Source organism: Scardinius erythrophthalmus (genome assembly GCF_964197995.2).
Source record: "Scardinius erythrophthalmus genome assembly, chromosome: 19".
Lineage (NCBI taxonomy): Eukaryota > Metazoa > Chordata > Actinopteri > Cypriniformes > Leuciscidae > Scardinius > Scardinius erythrophthalmus.
The window spans coordinates 15113163-15139155 of record NC_138239.1 but is presented as its reverse complement, the minus strand read 5'-3'; the positions used below and the strand labels follow the sequence as shown (position 1 = coordinate 15139155).

The following is a 25993-nucleotide window of genomic DNA, read 5'->3' as shown; positions in this document are numbered from 1 at the left end:
GACGCAAACACACACGCACATTCCTCAATATTTTAACAAGACTCTGGGCTAACATGTCTAATCTCATCACTGCTGCTGCTTATGTAACCAAGCTGCTCTTCGAAACCACTTCAGATTTGCTCTGCCCTCAGAGAGAAAAGGATCAGGAGAGAAGCACAAGCATCGACTGCAGGGAAATGCTATAAAGTCTAGGAGATGTGTCGCACTTTTAATAAACATATTTAAAATAGGTTTCATGCAATCCGGAGCCATTCGTTCCATTAAAAAGGCATATAGGTTTCAGGTCATGTCACCTACAACTTCACATGCCATATAGAATCATTTATTTGTAATACTATTTACACAGACAACACCAGTTTTCATATATATAATCATATATCGATCATTATTTAGACAACATTTTTTTCTTTTTATTAATCAAGGACGCATTCAATTTATCAAAAGTGAAATAAAATAATAAAATAATATTTCTGTTTCAAATAAATGCTGTTCTTTTGAACTTTCTAATCAAATAATCCTGAAAAAAGTTACACAGTTTCAACGAAAAATATTAAGCAGCACAACTGTTTTCTCCACTAATAATAAGAAGAAATGTTTCTTGAGCACCAAATCAGCATCTTTAGCACATTATGTAACACTGACTGCGAGTAATTGCCATCACAGGAATAAACTATTATTTTTTCCTTTATATTTTTTCCAAAAACTTTTGACAAAACATTTAGACTTCTTTGATCAAATAAATGCAGCCTTGGTGAGCAAGAGACTTCTTATATACATGCATATACATATATATATACATATATATATATATATATATATATATATATATATATATATATATATATATATATATATATATATATATATATATATATATATATATATATAATAACTGCATGTTTGTCCAATTCATCCATGTTTTCTCATTTCTTTATTTAGCAAGAACAATTTAAAACATTATAAATATAAACACTTTAATACACATAAAATTTAGTTGGTCAATTTTAAGCCCTGCTGACATGCAGTTTGTGGGGTGCACCCCCTCGTCCGTCACATCTGTGTGTGTGTGTGTGTGTGTGTTCATTTAAGCTTGTGGGGTCACTAGGGCCATCAACAGCATGTCCGTTTCGTCCCCTAATCTAATTGCGTCCCTTTAAACACAGCTGCCTCCCGCAAGCCTGACCTTTCACCCCTGATGCGCACAAGGCCAAGGCCAAGAGGGGTCACCCAACCTCCCTGCCACCGCCTCATTCCCCTCTCACCCAAATCACATCTGAGCCCTAGAAGCAAGACAGATGACATGAGGAGCAAAGCGTACCACGGTGATGTTTACCCAAGCTCCTGCATCTCACAAAACAAAGCATCATCACGCTAGTTCGACAGGGCTAACAGTCCAGACAATCAGATGAGCAGAGTTCATGAGCATTCACAAACGCATCTTTCTGACAGGTGTGGGCGGTCAGTGTTTGACAGTTTGAGAGAGGCAAAGAATCGAAAAGAGAGGACAGAAGCGCTTCTGGAGATGTGATGGGGAAGAAAAAGCAAATCATTGGCTAAATCTGTAGTTATATTTTCTACACTAAATTTAATAATGCATTCATGTAAATTACTGTTTGGGGTTGGTATTTTTATTTATTTATTTTTAGATTTCTCACCAAGGCTGCATTTATCTGATCAAAAATACAGTAAAACTACAATTACATTTTTTTATTGTGAAATATAATTATAATTTAAAATAACTTTTCTATTTTAATATATTTTATAATGTAATTCATTCCTGTGATGACAAAGCTGAATTTCAGCATCATTACTCCAGTCTTCAGTGTCACATGATCCTTAACAAATCATTTAAATGTGCCGATTTGCTGCTCAAGATACATTTCTTATTATCAATGTTGAAAACAGGTGTGCTTAATATTTTTGTGGAAATCATGACACACTTTTTTTCAGGATTCTTTGATGAATACAAAGTTCAAAAGAACTGCATTGCATTTATTTGAAATATAGATCATTTGTAACAATACAAATGTCTTTACTGTCACTTCTGAACAATTTAATCCATCTTTGATTGAAACAAAAATTACATGATAATATAGTTAATTGCTCATGAATGCCCCCTCTAATACATCATTTAGAAAAATGACATAAATGAGCACTGTATGTACAAAACTGTCCCCTAAAGTTAGCAAAATCTGATAAAAAAGAAATCTCCCTTTGGGGACATTCTCAAATGTAAAAATAATGATGACATAAAAAAATATAAAAATGCAAAAAGTTATCTTATAGGGCTTTTTGTACAGCAATTATATTTTACTTTATATAAAAACAATAAAAGTCTATGAAATGTCCTTATTTAACTAAGTAATATCTTAATAATCATAGTAAATAGAAATAAATAACAGAATCTTAATGAATGGTTTGAAGGGGCTAATGTTAAGGGTTATTAGATACCATTAACTCATTATAAAAGCAACAGAATTCAATGTAAAGTTTGTGTGTGTTTGGAGATACTGCACCTCCTGGTACATATGCTTGCTCATCATGGCCAGCTCTTGCTGTTCTGGGCTGTAGGTGTAGATGGCAGAACGGTACTGCGTGCCATGGTCATTCCCCTGTGCCATTCCTAAAAAATACACACACATATACATGCTTTAGACCCATTTAAAATCTCACACCTCAAGAATTTGCAGTCACGTCAGACACACTGGATATGTCAATATTTTTTATGATGTTTCTAACATTAGCAAGCAACATTTGATTCTACTGTGATGTTACAGAAAGAAAAAGTTAAAAAAATATAGCAGTCTTGGAATCATTTGCCCCTTGTTAATATATGGAAAGCTATTTGTGTTTCAGTACATTCCTGTCATTTAACCTCCACAGTGAATATACTGTCTCTCATCCATCTTTCCGTAGAACTGGATGTCGGCCATCTTGCTGTGCGCTCTCTACCGTGTGGTGCCTTCTGTAGCTCTCTCTCTCTTCAAAGGCCAAAACACTGCGTTCTGATTGGCTGATCCTACAAAGCCAAAGTGACAGTCACTGACCTTCGTTGTGACCCTGAGGCCTGTGTGTCATCACAGCCGCCAAACACATCACACAGCCAAATTATAGAAAATGTTTCTAGAAAAAAGTATTTAATATACAATTAACACTTACAAATGTCTGAATACCACTGCACAGACCACAATATCAAATCAAACATTTACAATCTGATTTTCCTGAGACATTTTTGCAATGTCTTTTAAACATCTAGTGGATCTACAAAGTCAGTTCCCCACAAGTTAACATAGGTGCACACAGAATTAACTATAATACACTAACGTTTGACAACCAGAGACCACATACCTTTAGTCTGCATTTTGAATAGTATTCCATACAGTTCAAAAAGTCTGGGGTTGGTAAGATTTTATAATGTTTTTGAAAGAAGTCTCTTATCCTCACAAAAGCTGCATTTAGCTTTTTCAAAAACACAATACAAGTAATAATATTGGAAAATATTACAATTTACAATAGCTGTGTTCTATGATGATATATTTTAAAATTTAATTTATTCCTGTGATCAAAACTATCAGTATCATTACTACTGTCTTCAGTGTCACATGATCCCTCAGAAATTAATCGAATAAGCTGATTTGTTGCTCAAGAAACATTATTATTATAAATGTTGAAAACAGCTCTGTTGCTTAGTATTTTAGTGGAAACCGGAAACGTTGTTTTTAATGAAAAGGCATTCAGACATTTTTAAGTGAAGTTTAAGTGCCCACATACTTTTTAGGGCCACTGTATATCAAAAATTTAATTTTTTTTAAAAAATCTCTCTCTTCTCACATGAGTAAAAAAAAAAAAAAAAGAGTTAAAAACAAAAAGGAAACAACGAGCACTCAATGTACTCCACCCGAGACAGTGGAGCACTTCTTTTTACAGCCTCCATCACAGCACTTAGTTATTATTGATGATCCTCCCTGTTCAAGCTGAATAATATACAGAATCTCTCCTCTCAACACACACAGTGCACATGAACCGTGAGTGGAGACCGCTGCAAATGTGTTGTCAGCGCACAAACAGGGTGAGAGCGGAGAGCTGGGCAGAAGCTGACTCCATAAATGTCACACGCAGTCTCTCTCTCCCCATAACACAGCTCTCCCGCAGGAAAACTATTTCTGTTAATGCAGAGGTCAAGAAGCTTCACCCTTTGATTTATAAGGAGGAAAGAAAGGAAAGATTTACTATGTGTGCTAGTGAGTGAATAAGCTGTACATGCACGTGAAAGCATGCACGCACGCGCACGCGCACGCGCACGCGCACACGCACACACACACACACACACACACACACACACACACACACACACACACACACACACACACACACACACACACACACACACACACACACACACAATCATCCTGACAGAGACCAATCCTCTAAGGATGTTTTGACCAATCCAGACATTTCAAATATCAGCACTTATGTGGCTTCTCCTGGTGGCATGACGAGGAAGGAGGGGAAAAAAGAGAAAAGATTTGGAAGGGTGGATGAAAAGGAAAAGATGAAAAGGACTTGAGGACATTAGTTCGCAAGTTACAAGTAAGAAACACAGATGTGTCATTGTTTATTCACCTTCATGTTGTTCCACACAACAGATGTCAATGGTTACCAAACCTGTTTGGTTAACTATATATATATATATATATATATATATATATATATATATATATATATATATATATATATATATATATATATATATATATATAGTAAAAAGCTCAACACAACAAATGTTTCAAGTCCTTTACCCAAATTCAACTAAAAAAGCAAATTTTAACGACTTCTGCAGTCTCAAAACTATTCAACCCCTTCATGGCAAGCATCTTTAGTACTTAGTAGAACACCATTTTGCAGTTATGACCGGATGTAAACGACAGGTATAACCAGACACCAGCTTTTGGTAGCGTTTCTGAAGAATCTTAGCCCATTCCTCATGAGCAATGGCCTCCAGTTCAATAAAATTCTTGGTTTTGCGTGTTGCAACCGCCTTCAAATCCCACCAGAGATTTTCTATGGGGTTCAAGTCAGGTGACTTTGATGGCCATTGTAGAATCTTCCAGGACTTCTTCTGCAACCGAGCCTTGGTGGAATTTGAGGTATTCTTGGGATCGTTGGAAGGTCCAATGACGCCCAAGCTTCAGCTTCCTCACTGACGGCGTGATGATTTTCTTCTAGGATTTCCTGATACTTAAATTAATTAATCTTGCCTTCCACACGCTGCAGGTTTCCAGTGACAGAGGATGCAAAGCAGCCCCAGAACAGCACGAGCACAACCATGCTTACCTTTATACAGAGTGTTCATTTTAGCATATGCTTTATTATTCTTCCTCCGGACATAACGCTGATCTATAGGGCCGAAAAGTTCCAGTTTTGTTTCATCGCACCACAGAACAGAATCCCAAAACGTAAGTGGCGTATAAATATGATTTTGAGCAAATTGGAGCCAACTTTTCCTTTGCTTTTGGGTCAGTGGTGGTGAACGTCTTGGAGTTCTGGCATGCGTTTAGTAAGTGTCTGTTGCCACCAAGTCCTCCTGCAGGTTTTTTGCAGTCACCCGAGGGTTTTTCTGAACCTGCCTTCTCAGAAATCTGTCCGTGGCCGTTGATAGCTTCCTTTTTTCTGCCCGTCCAGGTAGCGTAACCACTATTCCTTAAACTTTGAACTTGCAAACTATGTTTCAAACTGTGTCTCTAGGAACAATTTGTGCATTCGCTATCTTTTTGTATCCTGTTCCGTGTTTGTGAAGGGCGATATCATCTTCTCTTAACTTTTTGAACCATTCTTTTGACTTAGCCATATTTCTAACATGCAGTCAATTGTGACACTCAATAAACCCAGCCAGTTCAGATATTTCATGTGTTCTAGCTCAAGAACACCTTGTGCAACTAATGAAGCCCTTGATTAGTTACATTAGGTGTGCTTGAGACAACACGTTTTGCATATTTGTGCTGTTGTGAGGGATTCTATTCAGAGGGTTGAATAATTTTGAGACTGCAGAAGTCATTAAAAGTTGCATTTTCAGTTGAATTTAGGGAAACCCATTAACACATTTGTTGTGTTGAGCTATTCCAATTACTTTTGTTTGATTAGTTCATTGCAAATAGCTGAAAGTCTGTAAATTTTGCCAATAAACCTAATTTGGAATGGGGGTTGAATAAAATCGACTGTATTTATATCTTAAAAAAGATATTATTTTGTGTTCCAAAGAAAAAAGTCATACAGGTTTGGAACAACATGAGGGAAAGAAAATTATGACAGAATTTTGTTCACCCCCAAAATTATATAATTCCCATCAACTCTTATCATAAACTATAATTTTAAAAAGAATCTTCACATAGATCTTTTCCATAAAATGACAGTTAAATTTAGGTCAAGGCCAATAGCTTTATTAAAGTATTCAAAATATAATCCTTAAATACCAAATCAATTATCAGCCTCTATTTTTTTATGATTAAATTTTTTCAAGATTTTTTAATTTCAGTACTGGTTGATGATAATTAATTATATTACTTTATAAAACAGTATAATTTAATAATGCAGTTAAATATATTCTTCAGCAAATCTCAAAACAAAAAAACTTTTCATACTGTGCATTATAATGCTGTGATGTCCAAATTCACTTGTAGCGACTGATTTAAAACAACTGATTTAACTTTTCAAAGCAGTACAGAATTTTGAAATTGGCCATTTATCCATAATCAGAAGAACACAAATTACATGGATCACTTTTATGGTGAATTTTGTTGCATGGAAAAAAATAACATGGTGGTTTGAAACAACAAGAAGGTGAGTAAATAATCACAGATTTTTTATTTTGAGGTTTATATTGATATGGTGAACATCAGCAGTGTAGCTGGATTAAAAAGCCTGTGGAATGACTCCAGAGATATCTCCACGTCTTTCAAAAGCAAAATTTTCACTGTCATATAAAATGTCAATCATGAGTCATACTGATGGCTCAGAATCTCAGTCTGATGGGTTTATTGCTTTGCGTTTTGCGCGACTGAAGTGCCTCTTAGTGTCTGCGGATAAAACAACTTATTCTAACCACTGAGGAGGCTCAAATGTAAGCCAACAAGAAGACACACAAACAGTTTGCCTATTGTGTGGAGAATGTCCATATGTGTTTGTGAAGGTGCACGTGTGATGCTTTAGCAGGGTTTTGGGGAGAGTATGTTTGTGCATTTGAGCGTGTATGATGCAGGCTTATATGTGAGTGTGTATGTGTGTGAGGCGTTGTTCAGGGCACTGTTGTGTGTGCCCTGTGGGTACGGTGAAGCAGTGTGCGTGCGAGAGCAGCCAACTAAGAGGAATGGTGCAGAGCCGGGTCTATTTTTACACCTCTTATGTAACACACACACACAACCTTGTTCTCTCACACACACACACACACACACACAAACACACACACACAAATTCCCTTTGCGAATAAAAATACATGTTTAAAATGTGTAGTAAATGTAATATGGTTTGTTAAAGGGCACCTATTATGGAATTTTGAAATTTACTTTTCATGTAGTGTGTAACATAGATCTAAGTGAACAAAAACATCCTGCAAAGTTTGAAATATTAAAGTGCACCGTATATAAAGTTATTGTCTTTCAAAAGTAAGAGTCGACTCTGAGTCATTTTTATGAATCGTTAGAAGACCGAAGCTTTTTCTCTGACTAGATGACGTCAACTTGTCAAGTTATTTGAATACGATACGCCCACTTATTGCGCTCCAAGGCCAGGGAAAACTTGAAAACATCACGGCGACGAGATGCTGTGTTCTGAAGCATTTGAAGACTAAGTGGCTACAATTCATATATGCAACTATACCACAGAAGTATAGTCCGAGCCTTGTGCTTTGTTCGCGCCATTTTGAAGACGATTGCTTTACCAACTTAAATGTAATCAAACTTGGATTCGCGAGCTGGTTGATATTGAAGAAAGGTTCAGTTCTTCTAAGTGTATTTGCATCAGCTTCCTCCTCTGTATCACAACCTGTAAGTGTTATTAATAATTGTTGCTTTTATGTTTTATGTAGCATGCTTAATAATTATTTGGTTTGTTGTGTAAGCACCGTTTAGCTTCTAGGTCTTCAATGACAATTGTATTGAGATTATGTGAAGTGTTTGTCGTTGTTTTCGGAGTTGTCTTAAAGAATAGAGTAATACCTCGTAACTGCATTTTTTTTTTTTTTTTGTAAAAACGTTATGTTTATGCCTCGGGCTAACGCAAACAAAGACTGATTGTGCTTTTACAATATGAACTCTGGGCTATGCTCGCTAACATAACATTAAATTCCTTATCTCATTTTAAATGTTTTACTACAAACTACAAAGCAGTGGACTATAATCATTATTATAACACAATTTAATTGATAAAAGCATCATTGTACTCCGTGTTAAACAATAAGTATTATCTCTGTAAACACTGCTAACATCATCGGACCAATCACCGCAGATTAGCGTCATGTAAAGGCGGGGTTTTGAAAAGTGATTCACTAAACGAATCATTTGAGAATCGCGGTCAAAACAGGTAAAAATAAATGCATATTATAAGAAAACTAAAGTCTTTTTTGTCATTGCATTCATGCAAAACTGTTGTTGGGGACTTCTAAAACAATATTAGGAACATTTTAAATGCCATAATAGGTGCTCTTTAATACATGTGTGTTTGTTATTTTTAACATGTAGCCGCTAGCATTTGACTGATAAAAACATTTTTTTTTTTTATCAATTATACACCACAAGTAATGCTCTCTCGCTCTCATTTTTCTTCCAGAAAAGAATAATCTATAAATGAAACACTAGATCCATAACTGTAAAATACTCTGTGGCAAACATAAATTGTTGCTGTTGGTATTCAAGGCCTAATGATGAAAAATTAAAACCCAAACTGAAGTGTGGAGGCCATGGCACAGTGGGTAGTGCACATGCTCATGACACTGAGAGCCATTGTGCTCACAGAGATGCAGGTTTGAATCTAGGCTGTCATTTTCTGATCTCAATCCTTTTCTCTCTCCCTACACATTCCTTTCGCCATAATTTTAAAGGTAAATAGCCTGTAATAACCCGCATTTCAGAAAAATTTATTTAATGTATTTGAAAAAAGTCTCTTATGTTCTCTAAGGCTGCCTTTATAAAAAAAAAAAAAAAAAAAAAAGCAATAATATACAGAATCTCTCCTCTCAACACACATGAACCGTGAGTGGAGCACCAGCAAATTCATGACACATAAAAATTTAAAATAACTGTTTTCAATTAATATGTTTACATTTTTATTAATTCCTGTACTGACAAAGCTGAATGTTCAGCAGTCAATACTCCAGTCTTCAGTCGCTGTCACATGATCCTTCAAATATCACAATATGCTGATTTGGTGCTTTTTGATGAATAAAAAGTTTATTCGTAAAAGGCATTTATTTGTAACAAATCGATTTTTACTGCAAGCACCTTCAAAAAACAAAAAAACATCCAAATCGGTCCAATATGCCTGAAAAATAAGCTCAGTTTCTTTATTTAAAGAAAACAATGTTTTCTTCCAGCAAATTCTAGCCTTTTTTTTCTATCCAACAGAAGAAGCATCTCTTCAACCGTTTCTCGTCTACTCTCCATAAATGACCTCTGTCAGCCCCTCCCCCCTATAGTTGATTGACAAACTGTAATGAGCCCCCCTCGTCGGGGAGAGGCAGGGGTCGAGGTCACCCCCCGAGAGGCACGTGCCCGTTGCAGACTGAACCCCAAAAAGAAGAGGGGGGGGGGGTCTTTTCTTTTTGTCCCATTTGGTGGCTTGTGCACAAAATGGTGTTCGTGAACCCAATAACCTTCGTTTTCAACGACAAATCAAAGAGTGTTGCTGAGGGATTATGGAGATCCAAACTGTTTCGGCACATAATTAGCTTGTGTATTGATGTTTTGCTCTTCAAGGTTCAATATACATAGCAAACGTGTCAATCACAGGTTACACACTGAAGGCAGGTGGAAAATAAGATTTAACGTTTACAGGCCTGAACGATTGTAGCTCAGCCTTTACATTTGAGCGCCTGCGTCAGCCATCTTGTCTCTACCCCTTGAAGCGTGCATTAACGCATCTCTCTGACGCAGCAGCCACATAAATACTGCAAATCAAGAAAAAAAACATGACACGATAAAAGATGAAAGTGGTAAGACAGAGAAACGAGGACAAAGAAGCAGAGAAACCCGCCCTCTTGCCTTTCACTGTTGGCGGAACGAGGGAGCGCGGGATGGCGGAACGAAGAAAGTGACTAAGAGATAAAAGCGGAGGGTAAGAATGAGGAGTCACTGCGGAAATGCTGATGGGATGATGGTGAGGGGGAGCGAAAGATGGAGGAGAGAAGGAGCTGGGGATGGGGGAGGAGAGGAGAGGAGAAGAGAGAAGATAAGATGTTGTTATCCTGTAGACAGACTGAGAGCCCTGGGGTCCGCTGGGAATGGGGGGGGGGGGGTGAGGGGGGGGGGTGTCTTTCTTAAACAAGGAAGTAACAAACTGCTGAGGCGATCAAGCGTGCGTGTGCGCGTTTCTCTCATGTGTGTGTTCGTACTGCACTTCTCCGTTCTATGGTTTGCCACAGGCGATAGAATTGTTACACTGGCTTCAGTCATTTCCTGTTCGTCAAATCCATCCAGGAACCCAATTATCCCGACTCGCCTCTCCCCACCCTCGGCTTCCTGTACTATCTTTGTCAGCACAGCCAGAGATGTAGCATGACGGCATGAAATACAGCCTATATTTTTAGAAAATGAGCGTAGGGTTTAAGGAAGCCACCACACGTTTTCAATACCATGACCTAAAGACTCTGCCAGAGCAAGTGTTGCTGGGTATAAGACGGGGGTACGAAGAGGAGCGTGCTGGGAGTGTTTGATTGGCTGTAGATGTTGCTATCCCAGCCGTGATTGGACGATTCCAAATCATGCTGCTGAAAGCAGAACCCTTTGAACTGTGAGACAGCAGCTGAATACACAGGTCTCCGTGCACAACGGGAACAATCGTGCATGTATGTATCCTATGAAACCTCACACATTTGCAGTTTCACACTATACATAGATGTCTATCCGTGATTCAGAGCAATGACGAACACACACACACACGTGCACAGTTGATTTGATGTGAGCGTTCGGGTACGGACAAATGGAGTGTGTGTTAAGCATGCATGGATGAACAGCCTACAGAGACGTTCCCGATTCTCGACAGCCAATTGCAGTGCAGCGGCCTGCGCCAAAAAACACAATCTGACGCTTCTGTCACGCACATGGGCCATGCTCTTCATCCTGCTTCCCTACCCAAACTCCTGCAGGGTCGTGAAACACGGCCTAAAAATGCCAAACGGGACACAGCGACAAGTTCTGCTTTAGAAGATGCTCATATTTACAAAGTGTACATTTAAATGTCAATCCAGGTGAGTAACGTTTCATACAAGCATGTTCTCACATGACTGTGAATATGTGTGTTCATTACCGATGGGTCACGATGGTCGACTAGTCTATCTAGATTCTCAACCAAGGGGCCAGGGATCACTTGGGGTATAAGAGGGAATTTCAAAAGTGTGATTTCTGGACATTGAAAAAAATTCTAAAATTCTAAAAAGTAATTTTTATTGGGTAGAAATTGCTATTCATGAGTAAAAAACAATATTTTATAAAACCTGTAATCACAAATGATTATGCAAGTCATGTATATTCCTTGGTGTACAAGTGATAGAATGATAGAATTTAATTATTTTAATTGTTATTCGGAATTGGAATAAAAGGCTGGAAGTTCTCTTTTTCGGTCTACACTTCTTTACTAAAACGCTATGTATCTCTATGTATACAACACCTTTTTAAGACAAAGTGTCAAGTTAAAACAGTTCAGCTTAAAAAAAAAAAACGCACCTTGAGACCTCTTCTCAGCGTTTTATTCTGTTGCACTCTGTCTACCTGTTTTCTAACGCAAGAATGGGTCTTATGCAAACACCCCCTAAGAAACACATCAGATCGGGTTGGGTAGACATCTTCCTAAGCCAGTCTAATTATACAAGACATCCATAAAGCGATAGTGCAACCAAAAATGAAAAGTCTGTCATCCAAATCTGATCCATTTCTGTATGATATTTTTTTTCTTCCACACAATGAAAGTGTGGACAAAGTCAATAGGATCCAATGTTGTTTGGATATTATAAATATTCTTATTCAATGTTCTTATAAATATATTATTTTGTGTTCTGCACAATAAAGTTATACAGGTTTGAAACAATATGAGGATGAGCAAATGATTAAATATTTACATTTTTGGTGGACTATCCCTTTAAGACCAGCTAGTCATTTAATTGTTCGGACAACCCACAGACTAATCGATTTTGAAAATATGTATCTGCACATCCCTTGTATTCTCATAGGTAAAGGAAAACAGAGCAAGGTAGATGTTTAATCACATTTGAAGGCCATTTCTGACAACTAACCCTGGCTTCTAGGAGTAATTTTCTTCGCTCTACTTTCTGGGGCGTTCTGGCTGACAGGGTGACGGTGTTCCAAGTGACTTTTTAAAGTTCAGAACATGATGTGAATTAGAGAGCTGGCACAGAACCAAACACACGGGGTAATCATGTCAGCTCAAACTGATGATTTGACATATGAAAGAGTAGAAAATCACTCCATGGTGCTTAAAACCACACTCTGAATTTTAGGGGTGTGTCTTCAACTGGCAGATATATAGGCATGCATTACTGATCTCCAAATGGAATTTGTGTACCTTCCATGAAGAAAAAATACAAACAAGAAAAGTTATTACAGGGTCTGACTGAACGAACCACAGACGTCACATAAACTATTCAAGCAGAGACTGTAGTCCCATAGTGCAGTGATGAAGGAGAGCCGAAGAGTTGTGTGTGTGCGCTTCAGGTCCTCAGGGTCAGGCTTTATGAATGTTTCAGAGGAGTGTCTCTTCCTCTCTTCTCTCTCTGTTTTAGGGTGACTGAACACAGAGAGCCAAACAACAGCTTCATACCGCAGCCACACTGTTATATCCGACAGACAGACAGACAGACAGACAGATAGATAGATAGATAGATGAACTTTAAATCTATTTATGTGTCTGTTTGGGATCAGATACACACCAAGTCTCTCTGCTCAACCAATTAACTGAATCGAGTGAATTCATTTTTGCGTATTTATATATTGGGGTTTTGGGGTCTCATCTTTAGCGCTGGATTTTAAGCAGACAGCAAGGCTGATTTATTCTCAAACGAAGACCTAAAGGACAACACAGACGGCAAATATCAGCTGTGTGTTCAGGATTGGGTCTGTTTCCAGTGGATTGGAGGAATAGGTGACGCTTGCACTAATGCACACATGCACAATGTCTCTTTTCCTCTCATGGCTGAATTGGTCTCAGACACATTAACATAGCCAGTCTGAGGCTGTTCCAATTCCCGCAAGATCATCCTGACCATCCAGCACACACAAATGCACAGGGCAGTGTGAACAGACAGATGCAGCCATGTTTTAACCTCATGAGGCCGTTTGCTTTTGGACCACTGCATCTCACACCCAGGGGTCTTTCTATGGACATCTGTGTGAGTGAATGTTTGTAGATGTGAGGGAATAGGTGTGTTTGTTTACCTTGAGTGGGGTCATGGCTCTCCCAGAAGACTTTGAGAAGTTTCTCTAAGCTGACATCTTTAGGAGAGAAGACCACTCGCACTACTTCTGTGTGTCCCGTTAGACCTAAAGATATGGCAGGAAAAAGAAGTAATGCACAAATAGAACTGCATAATTGTTGAGTGATTTTGCAGTCTATATTAAATTATGGCTATAGAAAAGGATGTTAAGTATTTTAATGACTCTTTTTTTGTCTATTAAGTTTTTTTACAGAACATTTTAAAGGGGACATACCATGAAAATCTGACTTTTTCCATGTTTAAGTGCTATAATCGGGTCCCCGGTGCATCTACCAACCCAGAAAACGTGAAAAGTGACAACCCAGTAACTTTGTTTTAGTAAGCCTTTCTCTGCAAGTATGTCAAAAAATAAGCCAATCAGATTTCACTCCCTTTCTGACGTAGGAAGGGGATCTTATTATAATATTACCACCCCTTAATCTGCAAGTTTCCACCCACGGCGCCGCCATTTGGTTTTCGCATAATTCGCAAGCGACAACAGTGTAGCAGTTCTAACACAATGGTAAAAGCTCGAGCAAAGCACGCAAACTGTTCTGTCGTTGGCTGCACAGACAAGCACAGAACACTATTTGATTTGCTCACAACCAAAAAGGGGCAGATATGAAAAGCTATAATAAATGATCTGGCTTTTTGAGAATTTTTTGCTAAATTTTCACTGACACATTCTGGGGACACCATAGATTTATATTACATCTTGTGAAAAGGGGCATAATATGTCACCTTTAAAATGAAATGATTAAATATTCTTCTGTGTGCTCATTTAATTCACAAAATAAAAAAGTATATTAATAATGACATATCGAATATCATTAAAAGGCTAAAAATATAGACAATTATATTCAGCTACATTACACAACCACTGAACAAATATACACAAAAAAACAATACCATTCATCTCTCACAAAGACATTAAAACATTTAAAAAGAATATTTAGCAATGATGCATTAAAGGGATAGCCCATGATTTACACATCCTCAAGCCATCCTAAGTGTATATGACATTCTTCTTTCAGACGAATACAATCGGAGTTATATAAGAAAATGTCCTGGCTCTTCCAATCTTTATAATGGCAGTGAATGGCCGTTTATGTTTTAAAGTCCATCAAAGTGCATCCATCCATGATAAAAGTGCTCCACACAGCTCTGGGGGGTTAATAAAGGCCTTCTGAAGCAAAGTGATGTGTTCGTGTAAGAAAAATATCCATATTTAAAACATTATTGAATAAAATAACTAGCTTCCAGCAGACAGCCTACGCAAGTTGACTTATGCTAAAAGAGTAACACTTGACGATGTATGACGTAGAATGTAGGTGTAGCGTCATGCTTTTACGCCTCTCGCGGTTCAACCAAACAGGGCTGGGCAACAAACTCAAGCTCCTCTGACATTTCTCTTTAAAAATTCTCGTTTTAGACTTTTAATCTGTGACTGCTGTTTTGCTCTATCGTCTGCGCTTCCGCGTTTGTCATTATGTCATGCTTTGGTTCAGAAGGCCTTTATTAACCCCCCAGGGCCGCTTGGAGCACTTTTATCAAAACATAAATGGCCATTCACTGCCATTATAGAGCTTGGAAGAGCCAGGACATTTTTTTATATAACTCCGATTGTATTCGTCTGAAAGAAGAATGTCATATACACCTAGGATGGCTTGAGGGTGAATAAATCATGGGATAATTGTAATTTTTGGGTGAACTATCCCTTTAAACTGAGCATAAGAGACAGTAAAGAAATGAATACAAATATTTATATTTCAAATAAAGTAGAATCATGAAAAAAATTATCATGTCTTCCATATTTAAATATTACTATTTTTAATAAAATAAATGCAGTCTTGGTGAACAAAAGAGACTTCTTTCAAAACATTTTAAACATTTACTGACTTAGTACGGTACAGTAAGTGTATTTGATTGTATTTCTTGTGGTTATGATACCGATGAACTTCATGAGGTGAATCCTGGGATGCTGATAAACTGTACTAAAGCAGATCTCACAAAGTCTTAAACTTTTAAAATGGTTTTGTAAACAAATTCAAGAACAATTTAGGCACACAAAAAAGGCACAATGATAACTTATAATTTCATAAAATAATAAATAATAATAAAACCATAATTTCAAGCTTTTAAGTATAAACCTTTAAAAGGATTTTAAGATCATGAGAACCATTCTGTCAAATGAATCCGAACTTTTGACTGGTACTCAAACACCATGCACTTACTGTGCAAAACTGTATTTGCATATGTGTTTGCTACTCTTACAAATAACAAAGCCTGTCTACATATTAACCCAAACACCCAACACAGTTCTGACATCTGCAGGTCTTCTCCAAACTACACACTTAAAAGACAATGTGTGTGTGAAGCCAACCCTCTGCAGAGCTGCAGTCAGAACCTTCTCACTGGGACCAGTTGAGAAACTGCAACATCACAGCTGCATCCCTCCCTCCATTTCATCTCTTCTGAACTGTCTGGCTACAAGTAGGTCATACAGAGGAAGGGGGAAGGGCTGCGGATCTGGGAGAGAGCAGTGCACTCTGGGTAGTTCACTGCAGATGAAGGGAATGTTTTGGTGAAGGCTGCAGCAAATTTGGGTACAATGAAGCTGCTGATGGCCTTACGGTTCGGAAACCTCTTTGATATGGGAGGGGAACGAATAGTTAAGACTCACCTGAACACACCTCATGGTAGGTGGGGTTAGGTGTGAAGCCCCCAGCATAGCCCACTTGTGTAGAAAACACACCAGGAATCCTCCAGAAGCGCCTCTCTGCTCCCCAAAAACATCCCATACCTGAACAGAAATGGGACAGACATTAAATGGCAAATAATTATAGGATTGACTTAAAAAGTGACAAAATTGTCTTTTTGGTTCCACTACAAAGCCTTCCTAACTACAGCTGTTTGACATCAACCAAAAGTCAAATTCAGACACTGTTGATACCTCCCAAAAAAATTATAGATAAAACCTCAAAATGGCATTTTATTCTTTTTTAAAATATGAATTTCATATAATTTTTTATTTAATTTTATTTTTGTGCTATAACCTTTTAGCATAGTCCCAAGCTAACATCAATCTCAACTGGAATCAACTGCAAGCTTTAGATGCTTCGTGTGAAAAGCAATTATTCATGTGTGTGACTGTTGAGAAAGTTATGGCCTATGTACAGCACTTGCACTACAGTTCAAAAGTTAAGATTTTGAAAGAATAATATAATACTTTTATTTAGCAAGAATGCATTAAATTGATCAGATGTGACAGCAAAGACACTTACAATATTACAAAACATTTCATTTCAAATAAATGCTGTTCTTTTAAACTTTATATTTATCAAATAATCCTGAAAAAATGTATCACCTTTTTCCACAAAAATATTAAACAGCAACTGTTTTTAACTGATATTAATAAGAAATATGTCTTGAGCGCCAAATCAGCATATTACAATGATTTCTGAAGGAACACTGAAGACTTAGTTAGCTTAGACATCACTGGAATAAATTACATTTTATCAAATTTAATTTACATTTTATATTAAAATAGAAAACAGTTGTTTTAAATTGTAATTTCTACATTTTGTCTATGTAGGCAGCTTACTAGGTCTTGGAACAGAACTACAGTTCTGTATCAATTGATTCTGTTCATTTAAACAGGCTCTTAGCCACATTTTTATTGGCTCAGGAAATCAAGAGGAGAGAGGGGGAGAAATTAGATAGGAACATGACCCAGCCTGGACTCAAACCCAGGTTTGCCATGAGCCACCACTCTGACACAAGTGGTACTTTAGGAAGCAATGTATTAATTGCACCCAAGAATGTCTGGAATATGATCTTCTCCAAACTCACCAAACATGATCATCTCCATGCTGTCAGGAAATGGTTCCACTGTGGGGTTCCCATTGGCGGTGTGCTTTACTGCAGAAACATAGGCAAGAGAAACACAGCAATATAAATGTTGTGTTATCAATGGGGTGTACGTGTGCACAAGGTGGCGCTGTTCCAGATGGTGGGACTGTCAGACTGGTTTCTGTGGTGAGGATTATTGCAGATTTGCCTGGTCTGCTCAGGCTAAGCTGAATCAGTGCTGCTGTTTCTGCAGTGGGAGACACTTAGCCGATTACACTGCTGTACCTCCCCCACCCAACACACACACACACACACACACACACACACACACACACACACACACACACACACACACACACACACACACACACACACACACACACACACACACCTCTAAACCATCCAGAGAAGGTCACAAACCATGAGTGACGTGAACGCATTGGAAGGAGACAACACCAGCTCTCTGAAAGCCCTACAGAACGACCTGCAGTGGATTAGGCCACAGGGAGAAAAAAGAGGGTGGACAAACAAAATGTTTCCTGAGTTGGATGGATGAGGCCAACTGTGCCATACTGGAATTAGAGCAGTAAAGAGGAAGAGAAAAGGGGCACAGATGTGGGGAGGATTAGAGCTAAGAAGACTGAAGTGATTTACCACCTAAATCTCCAGGCAGCAAAGGATAGTGGTTTACACACAGCACACTAATATTAGCATATGGATGAAGAGATGTGTCATGGCCCCACAAACAAACACACACAATAGCGTATTTAGGGCAACATGCACCCCATTCCTTCTTTAATCTTCCTAAAGTTTAGACTATATATGATAATGACCTGAATACTGAAAATCTGTCCATTACTGACTGCAAAAGCTCAGTATGAAAGTTAGCCTCTAAAAACTCTAAGTATTAAACTTTGGCTGCGGACATGAATGACGCCTCAAATGTTGTGGCTTGGTAAGGAGAGGTGTGCTATTACTTTTCTAAGACTTCAGATTTTTTCCTGACAGACATAAATGTGTGAAACAAACCCTTATAGATGTGCATTGAAGAAGGAACCCAAGCCATTTCTGGAAACCAGAACATAATAGAGACTTAGGGGTGAGTACCTTTGATTTAGGGCAGTAAGCAACCAGCTAGCAATGACATTTTGCAAGGACAATAACATCTCACATTTTGTTCAGAAAATGTAAAAATCGAGAATCTTTAGAGGTACAAACCTATATATTCTCAAAATCTACTAGTACCGGTAGGTGGGTTGTCTGAATGACTGAATAACTAACAGGAAGCCCTGAACAATTACATTTTTAAACAATTAAACATTGAAACAATTAATTTAGGTTTTCTGAGCACAATCAGGCAATTTATTTATAGGTTTTTGCATTCAAAAACAGCTAGATGTAGTGCGATGGAATGTAACAGACTTTTTCATTTAAAAAAAAGTTTTTAATTTTGACACAGGCCCTGTTTACGCCTGGTTTTATGTATTTTCGTTGATCCGATTACAAGTGGATGACAAGTGTAAACGGGGTCTAAAACATTTTGACCTAGTTCTCTTTTAAACAAAAGACTACCCTTAGCCTACTGAACTAATACGTAATCATTGTGGGACGTGTTGTGTAAGATAGCTCACCAAGCAATTCAAACTTCGCTGCTTTGTGCTAAAATGCATGGATTGCATTTAAAATTGCAGCTTCCTTTTCCGTTTTATTCGCTTCCTTTCCTGATCGGACATAATCCACATAACATGGGAATAATATTCTTACTATACGTAATCCAAGTAAGACAGTGGATCACTGAAAACACATCTTAATATCAGGTGGAAACAGGGCCATGGTGTCTTAAAAACACTTTTGACGAGATGCTCAAGTAATAAAACACGCTGTAAGACGTGACGCAATAGCCAAAGACATATTGCTGTCTGTTACACCAGTGCTTTAAAGGGACTTTAAAGTAGCAAAACACTCACTTAGAGGGTTCTCCCATGCAGATAACAGCTTAAGCACAGCATGCTAATTAAACAGTGTGATCTTTTTCCCAAACCAGTTTAACGCAAACTCCACAGCTGATTCTAAATGTCACTGGTCATGTCAATCACAGTGCTGATTGCCAACACTACACTAACCCCTAACCATACCAATCCTACACCCTAATCTTACATAGACAGTTCACCCAAAAATGAAAATTCTGTCATCATTTACTCACGGTTGATGGTAGCCATTGACTTCCATAGTATGGGAAAAAAATACTATGGCAGTCAATGGCTTTGGTAACCAGCATTCTTCAAAGTATCTTATTTTGTGTTCAACTGAAGAAATAAACTAATACAGGTTTAGAACAATTTGAAGGTGAGTAAATGATGACAGAAATTTTGATTTTGGGTGAACTAGGCTATCCCTTTTAACCAATAAAATTGGCTGCAGGGAGGGAAACTGGTTTGGGGGGGAATCATGCTAATTAAACCATTGCCACTAAAAATATAATAACAAATAAAATAAACCCATATAAACTAGCCAGCTGTTAGATGACAAGTTGATACTGAATTCTATTATCCATCGGCACTGCATCCACAGGACATGCAGGCCAGAATTAAAGCACAAAGTGTGTTTGGTTTCTTTTGCGAAACTTTAACCTGTTTTGCACACTGAGCATATTTAACAAAAAGAACGCTGTTTAACATACAAGGAAATGAGATGACAAGCAAACAACTGAGAGACAAAGACAGGCAGGCAAAAGCCATGCTACCAAATCAAGATAAAAAGAGCTGCTTGTTTTGTCACCTTGACAAGCAAAGCTTTCTTTTCTTCTTGTCGAAGTGAGGACTTGTGCATCACACACCTCTACAGTCACATTTGCCAAATCTCACTATGTTCGAACAGACCACCTGGCACTGACCTGCCAGCCAAGTGTACAATTATGCCATTTCTAATTTCTGCGAGGGAGGATCTGAAAAGAAAAGAAAAAAAAAAAAACACATTTTCCAAATAAAAAAAGGTGAGAATTGGAAGATAAATGAATTTCAGAGTGAGTGATGAAGACAGGAATGGGCAGAGGAATAAAAGCAAGGGATGCGCAACAGATTAGAGCAGCGGAAATAAGGAGCTACACGTTTTTTGTCTTTCATTCCTTCATTCCTTTTGGCAGCAGATGAACACACAGCCGCTCAATCCAGTGAAGAAAAAAAATAACGTAACAAACAAACTGGAATGAAGTGAACCTAGCCAAGAACACGCCAACATAACCAACATCCACAAAAGCTCTGGCACCGCAAACCTAGTGTTTTCTCTCTCTATCATTCTCCAACCTCCTCCCTTCACCTTCCCATAATGCCTTTCTCTCTCTCTCTCCCTGTTCAATCTATCTCTCTCTCACACACTCACACACCAACCACAGCAGTGGGTATTTCTCCCGAGGAGCTCTGGCATGGCTCCAGGAGGTGCCAGTCTGCCTCCTTTAACAGTGCCCCGTGACTGTGCCAAAAGACGCCTTCGCCAACACCACAACACCTTACCAACCGCTCTGCCGAAAAAAGGACAGTGAAAACAAAAGGGAAAAAAGAAAGTGAGGCAAAGGGAGGCGGGTGAGGCTGACAAAAGAATCAGAAGAGGACTTTTTTATTGGAGCGACAAGATTGGAAAAAGGACCTTTCTTCACCAAAACTTTTATTAGAACGGACCTAAATGGGGTGAATTGTGTTCCGGCAAACAGAAGAAATAGCAATAGCCTTGTCAAATATCAGAAATCGCGCAGAATCGCAACACTATTTCTCAGGGTATTGCATGTTTTTCCTGCAAAGTCTGCCCATCCATCATCATGGCATTGGAATGACCCTTCACAATCCCTACACACAACAACTTTCTCGTGACCCAAGGACCTAATGTTCTTCTGGACTATTACAGCACGTTTCTGTTGTCAACGGTGCCGCCGGCGCTTTTGAAAGGAATACTTGTCCTCTGTAACATTGGCATAAGGATGAATTGTGATTGGTTGGATGCATATCACTGGTGTTGGATCTAGGGCTCCATGTTTTCTTTGAGGCACCTTAGTCTTTGCAGTTGCTCAAATGTTACTAACATACAAGACATGACGCAAACATTATTAGATTTTGGTTGCAAAATTCAGACAACTCAAAGTCACAAAAGAATCAATGGCATGTACTGAAGGTTTTCAAACAATTGGAAAAGATTTCACTATTCGTAACCCCACTTAAATCCTATTATAAACGCAGCTAGTAAGGTGAAATATTGATTGATTCAACGTCCAAGCAAATTTTCTTGATGGTAAAACATGTCTCCTGCTTCAAGTATGATTATATAAACAAATATACTGTGGAGAAAAGGTCTATATTGTGTGTGGAGGCCTACCTGCTGAGTTTATGACTCTGAGTTTGAAGAAAAAATCAAAGCAATATCAGTCTAAAAGTGTCTTAACCAACTGGTCTTCACGTTCTTGTTAAACATGGCATATTCAAGACCATTTCTGTTGGAACGCAACATAACCACCTCATGCTGGGTCAACTTCAATCAGCTGAGACACTGGAGTCACCGACAAGTTCAAGTGCCTGTATGTCCCCTGGAGGCGACTGCTGATGCATTCATACCATACTTTCTATTCAAACCTGTATCCAAGCAACCATTTCCGGTTGCTATGGTGAAGAATGCCCCCCCCCCCCCCATCACTACAGTTTGCAAGATAGTGCACTTAATCTGTGGAACACCTCCAGCATTCTGATGCCCGAGACAAAACATAAGCTAACATAATACAGTTGTAGAAAAGACAGTATTTTCAGAACCTAAGCAAACAAATGTCAACTTTCTGAATGACTTGATGATGCTAAATCGAAGTATTGTAATGCCTGTATAAAAGTGTTCACAGATGAACGGATAGCTTCACTCAGCATGAAGACCCCAATAATATAGTCTATATAGTCTAATCTAGATGTTTTCAAAAAAATGACAGAAAGCTCATGATTTATACTGACAGGTCAGTGTATTGTAAACTAAGGGTTTGGAATCTCAGCCACTAACTCAAAGGTTACGGTTTCAATCTCAGGAAGGGGAAGCTCAGGATCTGGAGAGCTACTTTGATTTCAGTTTTACTCCTTTCACCACTGTGCCCTTGAGCAAAGCTCTTAACTACAGCCTGTTCACGACGGACCGAGCCTCCTATTTGTGCATTCTATGTTGTTTTGGATAAAAAGCATGTGCTTAATACTTCTGTCTATGTGGGGGTGATGGAAAACCAATAGCAGTCATCCAGACACTCTTTACAGAAATTGTTTCGTCGCCAAGGTCACATGAAATTGCTCTTTAATGGCACTGATGTAGAATGCACATTATTTCAAAGGATATACACACAATAAAAGAATAATAAGGCCTATTTGAATCAAAAATAATGCTAGTAAAGTGATTACATACTACAAAACTAAAAACAATTTTTTCAGAGATTTCATTTGATGACATCAAATGAAATGCATATTTTGACGTCACATTTAAATACACTGCTAATAAAGACATTTAAATAGAGAGGCGTGACTGTGGCGATGACATCAGTACATTTTCTCAGGCTGTGCCAGCATGGCAACAGCAGGTAAGGTTTGATCATCCTCCCCAAAACCCTGTTCCACCCCCCATGGATGCAGAGGCCCGGAAGCTTCCGCCATGCCGTGACAGCGAGCTGCTTCGACAGAAGGGCCGGGAACGCGTGACGGGGGCGGAGCTTTCATGCGCATAATGCACAGATGGGCCCCTGGACACTGCTAGGGCACCAGAACTCCCAGGATGCACCAGGCCAGCAAAACTGTCATGGTTATATCTGAAGGCACAGTCACCTGATTTATTGTTTGTTGGTGGTAATATAGTTTCGTTGATTGTTTACAGTGAGGAACTCCACAACCATTTTTGGAATAAGGGCAGAGAGGTCTACTAGTCAATTGTGCCGAGTTTTACTCTAAAAAGACAAGAACTCAGTCCTGCCAAGTAAGCCAAGAACTGATGCATTTTTTATGACCCCTTTCATCTATCCGTAGCAGAGTATCAGACATGTAAAATAAGTGAATGTGGGCTACACTAGCACACTAAATGTTTAGTTCTGAACCGTTTTAATGCTGCTTCTCATCAAATCATCCCAGCCTAATGAGAGTTTGACGTCACTGAAAATCAATCAAATATCCAAAAGAGACATTTTCTCATTATTCTGTTTTTAATCACTATGCTTTTGCTGACAAAAAGAAAAACATTTTGGTTTTGTGCCTCATTAATCTTTCCTATGGTGACCATAGTTTTGACTTTATTTACTACAGGTCAGCTATTGTTTCTGGGTCATTTCTACAATTTACTACTTCTTATGTCCTCAATACAAATTGACATTAATAATATTAGGCATTTCAATAGATTATAATTCTAATGGGTTAAAAGGAATAAATACTTTTTTATATTGCACACTTTTGCCTAAATTCTTTTTTATACATTTAAATAATAAAAAAATGTGTTATTTACGATATTAATACTAATAATAGTGAAGTAGTTTTGAGTTACTGTCCATCATTCTATGTTAATCTAAATACTTGTAAATAAATAAATAGATACATAGATTTTGGTGGTATGCAGATTTTACTTGGTTTACTTCCCAACAATGTCTTATAAGACAATGGCATTAATGTGATGAAAGTCATGTAAAATGAAGTGAGATCTGTTTAAATGTTATTCTAATAACTTTAAATACCATGTTACTGTTAATTTGGTGTTTTGTCTACCCATTTATGGTATGGAGCTTTAAAGATATAGACATTAGGCTATATGAAATAACAGTTATATCTAAAAGATGTAGTATCAAATAAGACCGAAGGACAAATTATCTCTCAATTATTAAAAAAAGTAAAGAAGTAGCCTATATTTTAGTTTATTAATTAGGGTATATAAAAAATATAAAACATTAAAAAATAAAGATGCAAGTTTCAAAACCCAAAAGGAAATTAAGACATTTGCTACCAAATTACAATAAAAATGTGGTAACTTGCTATCTCTTCCATCAGAAAAAAATATATTAACGTTACACAAAATGACAGAACATGGAATAATTCTACACTACTGTATTAAGGACATTTTATATTAATTTATTGTGAAGTAACTTTAATTGTGGCATTATTCGGAATTTCGGTTACAATGTTTTTTTGTTTGAATGCGGAAGTTGTCGTCTACAACTGGCCTGATGTCCCGGATGTAATGTGCCACAGGAGAGTTTATTCTATGCGAAACGCACGAGTGTCACATCCACCTGCTTTTACATCAGTGTCCCTTCACATGTGACATGACCCGCTGCGTGGCAGCCGAGTTTCACGAAAGACAGAATTTACCTGCCACGACCATTTTCTCCTCCCTGCCCTTCAGTGAGCGCTCTTTGGCGGGCAAAACGCTCTTGTTTGCCATATTGAGCTGAGCGACTGTCACGCGCAGAGCGAGCTGCAGGACGATGACGATGAGGATGATGATGATGGCCGTGTGCGCTCCCGTTGCAGAAATAAACATGTCTGCGCGGGCGCCATGGAGCTGAAGGAGGAGTGAGGGGACAGCCTCGCCCACCTCATGAATATTCATCAAGTGATGGGGGACTTCGCCAGATGAATATTAACTAGCCAGAGGTTAATGTGACTTTGCCACAAAAGCCTCCCGTGCGGTATGTGCGGGTAAGAAATTGAATTAAAATAAATATCCACATTAAGATAGCAGTTCGGCATGCAAATGAGCGTCACTACGTCTGCCGGCATAGCAAAACTGAGCATCTGTGTACTGTCGTAGAGGAGCGCGGCTGCATACATTAAAATTAGCATCTGGAATCCATTCATCATGATTATTGCTATTTCTGCGCATGTAAATACTTGCATTATTCCCTTCCATTGCAATGGCTGCTTTATTCAGGTACAAGTGTCAAAATAAAGGCACTGCCTAGCCTGTCTAAGAAAGGATGCTATGCCTTCCTTAAACATTCCATTCCTCGTTTAATTCAAGACAGTGCCATAAAAAAGCAGTATAACACGAAATTGTCAATTTAGGTCATAGTCTAACCTTTTAATTCACTGTATGTATGCTGTGCTTAACCTTCAATCCAAATATATTCCCTGCTTTAAAATATTAAACAAGGTTAACACAGACCACAGTGATCCACAGAATCCCATAAACTCAAGATTTGTAGCAGTAATGTCTGCAAGTGTAGCCTTTCTTTTCTGAGTTTTTGAATACTCCTCTACAGGGTTTTTTCAACCATATTTTAACTATGGATGGATAGCTACATAGGTAGATAGGCCTACATACATGCATAGTGTAAACATTGCATCAAGAACATTTGTAAAAGTAAAAGGTTTTTGAAAGTAAATAAACATTAAGCTTCATCATATATGCTCAAACTGGAGTGATGAATCAAAGAAAAAGGTGGGCATTTTTTGCTTACAGCCT

The 25993-nt window shown here is 38.2% G+C and overlaps 1 protein-coding gene across 1 annotated transcript in view; it reads right to left on the bottom strand.

The window, feature by feature from the left end:
* Positions 1–25128, bottom strand: part of msrab (methionine sulfoxide reductase Ab) — a gene marked incomplete at its 5' end in the record, with an annotated part of 29618 nt that extends 4490 nt beyond the window's left edge. Inside the window, 6 exon segments of the mRNA XM_081393935.1 lie at positions 2517–2623; positions 13656–13760; positions 16377–16496; positions 17546–17614; positions 24898–25053; positions 25056–25128. Coding sequence (XP_081250061.1) covers positions 2517–2623; positions 13656–13760; positions 16377–16496; positions 17546–17614; positions 24898–25053; positions 25056–25128 — 630 coding nt within the window.
* Between the last annotated feature and the right edge of the window lie 865 nt (positions 25129–25993).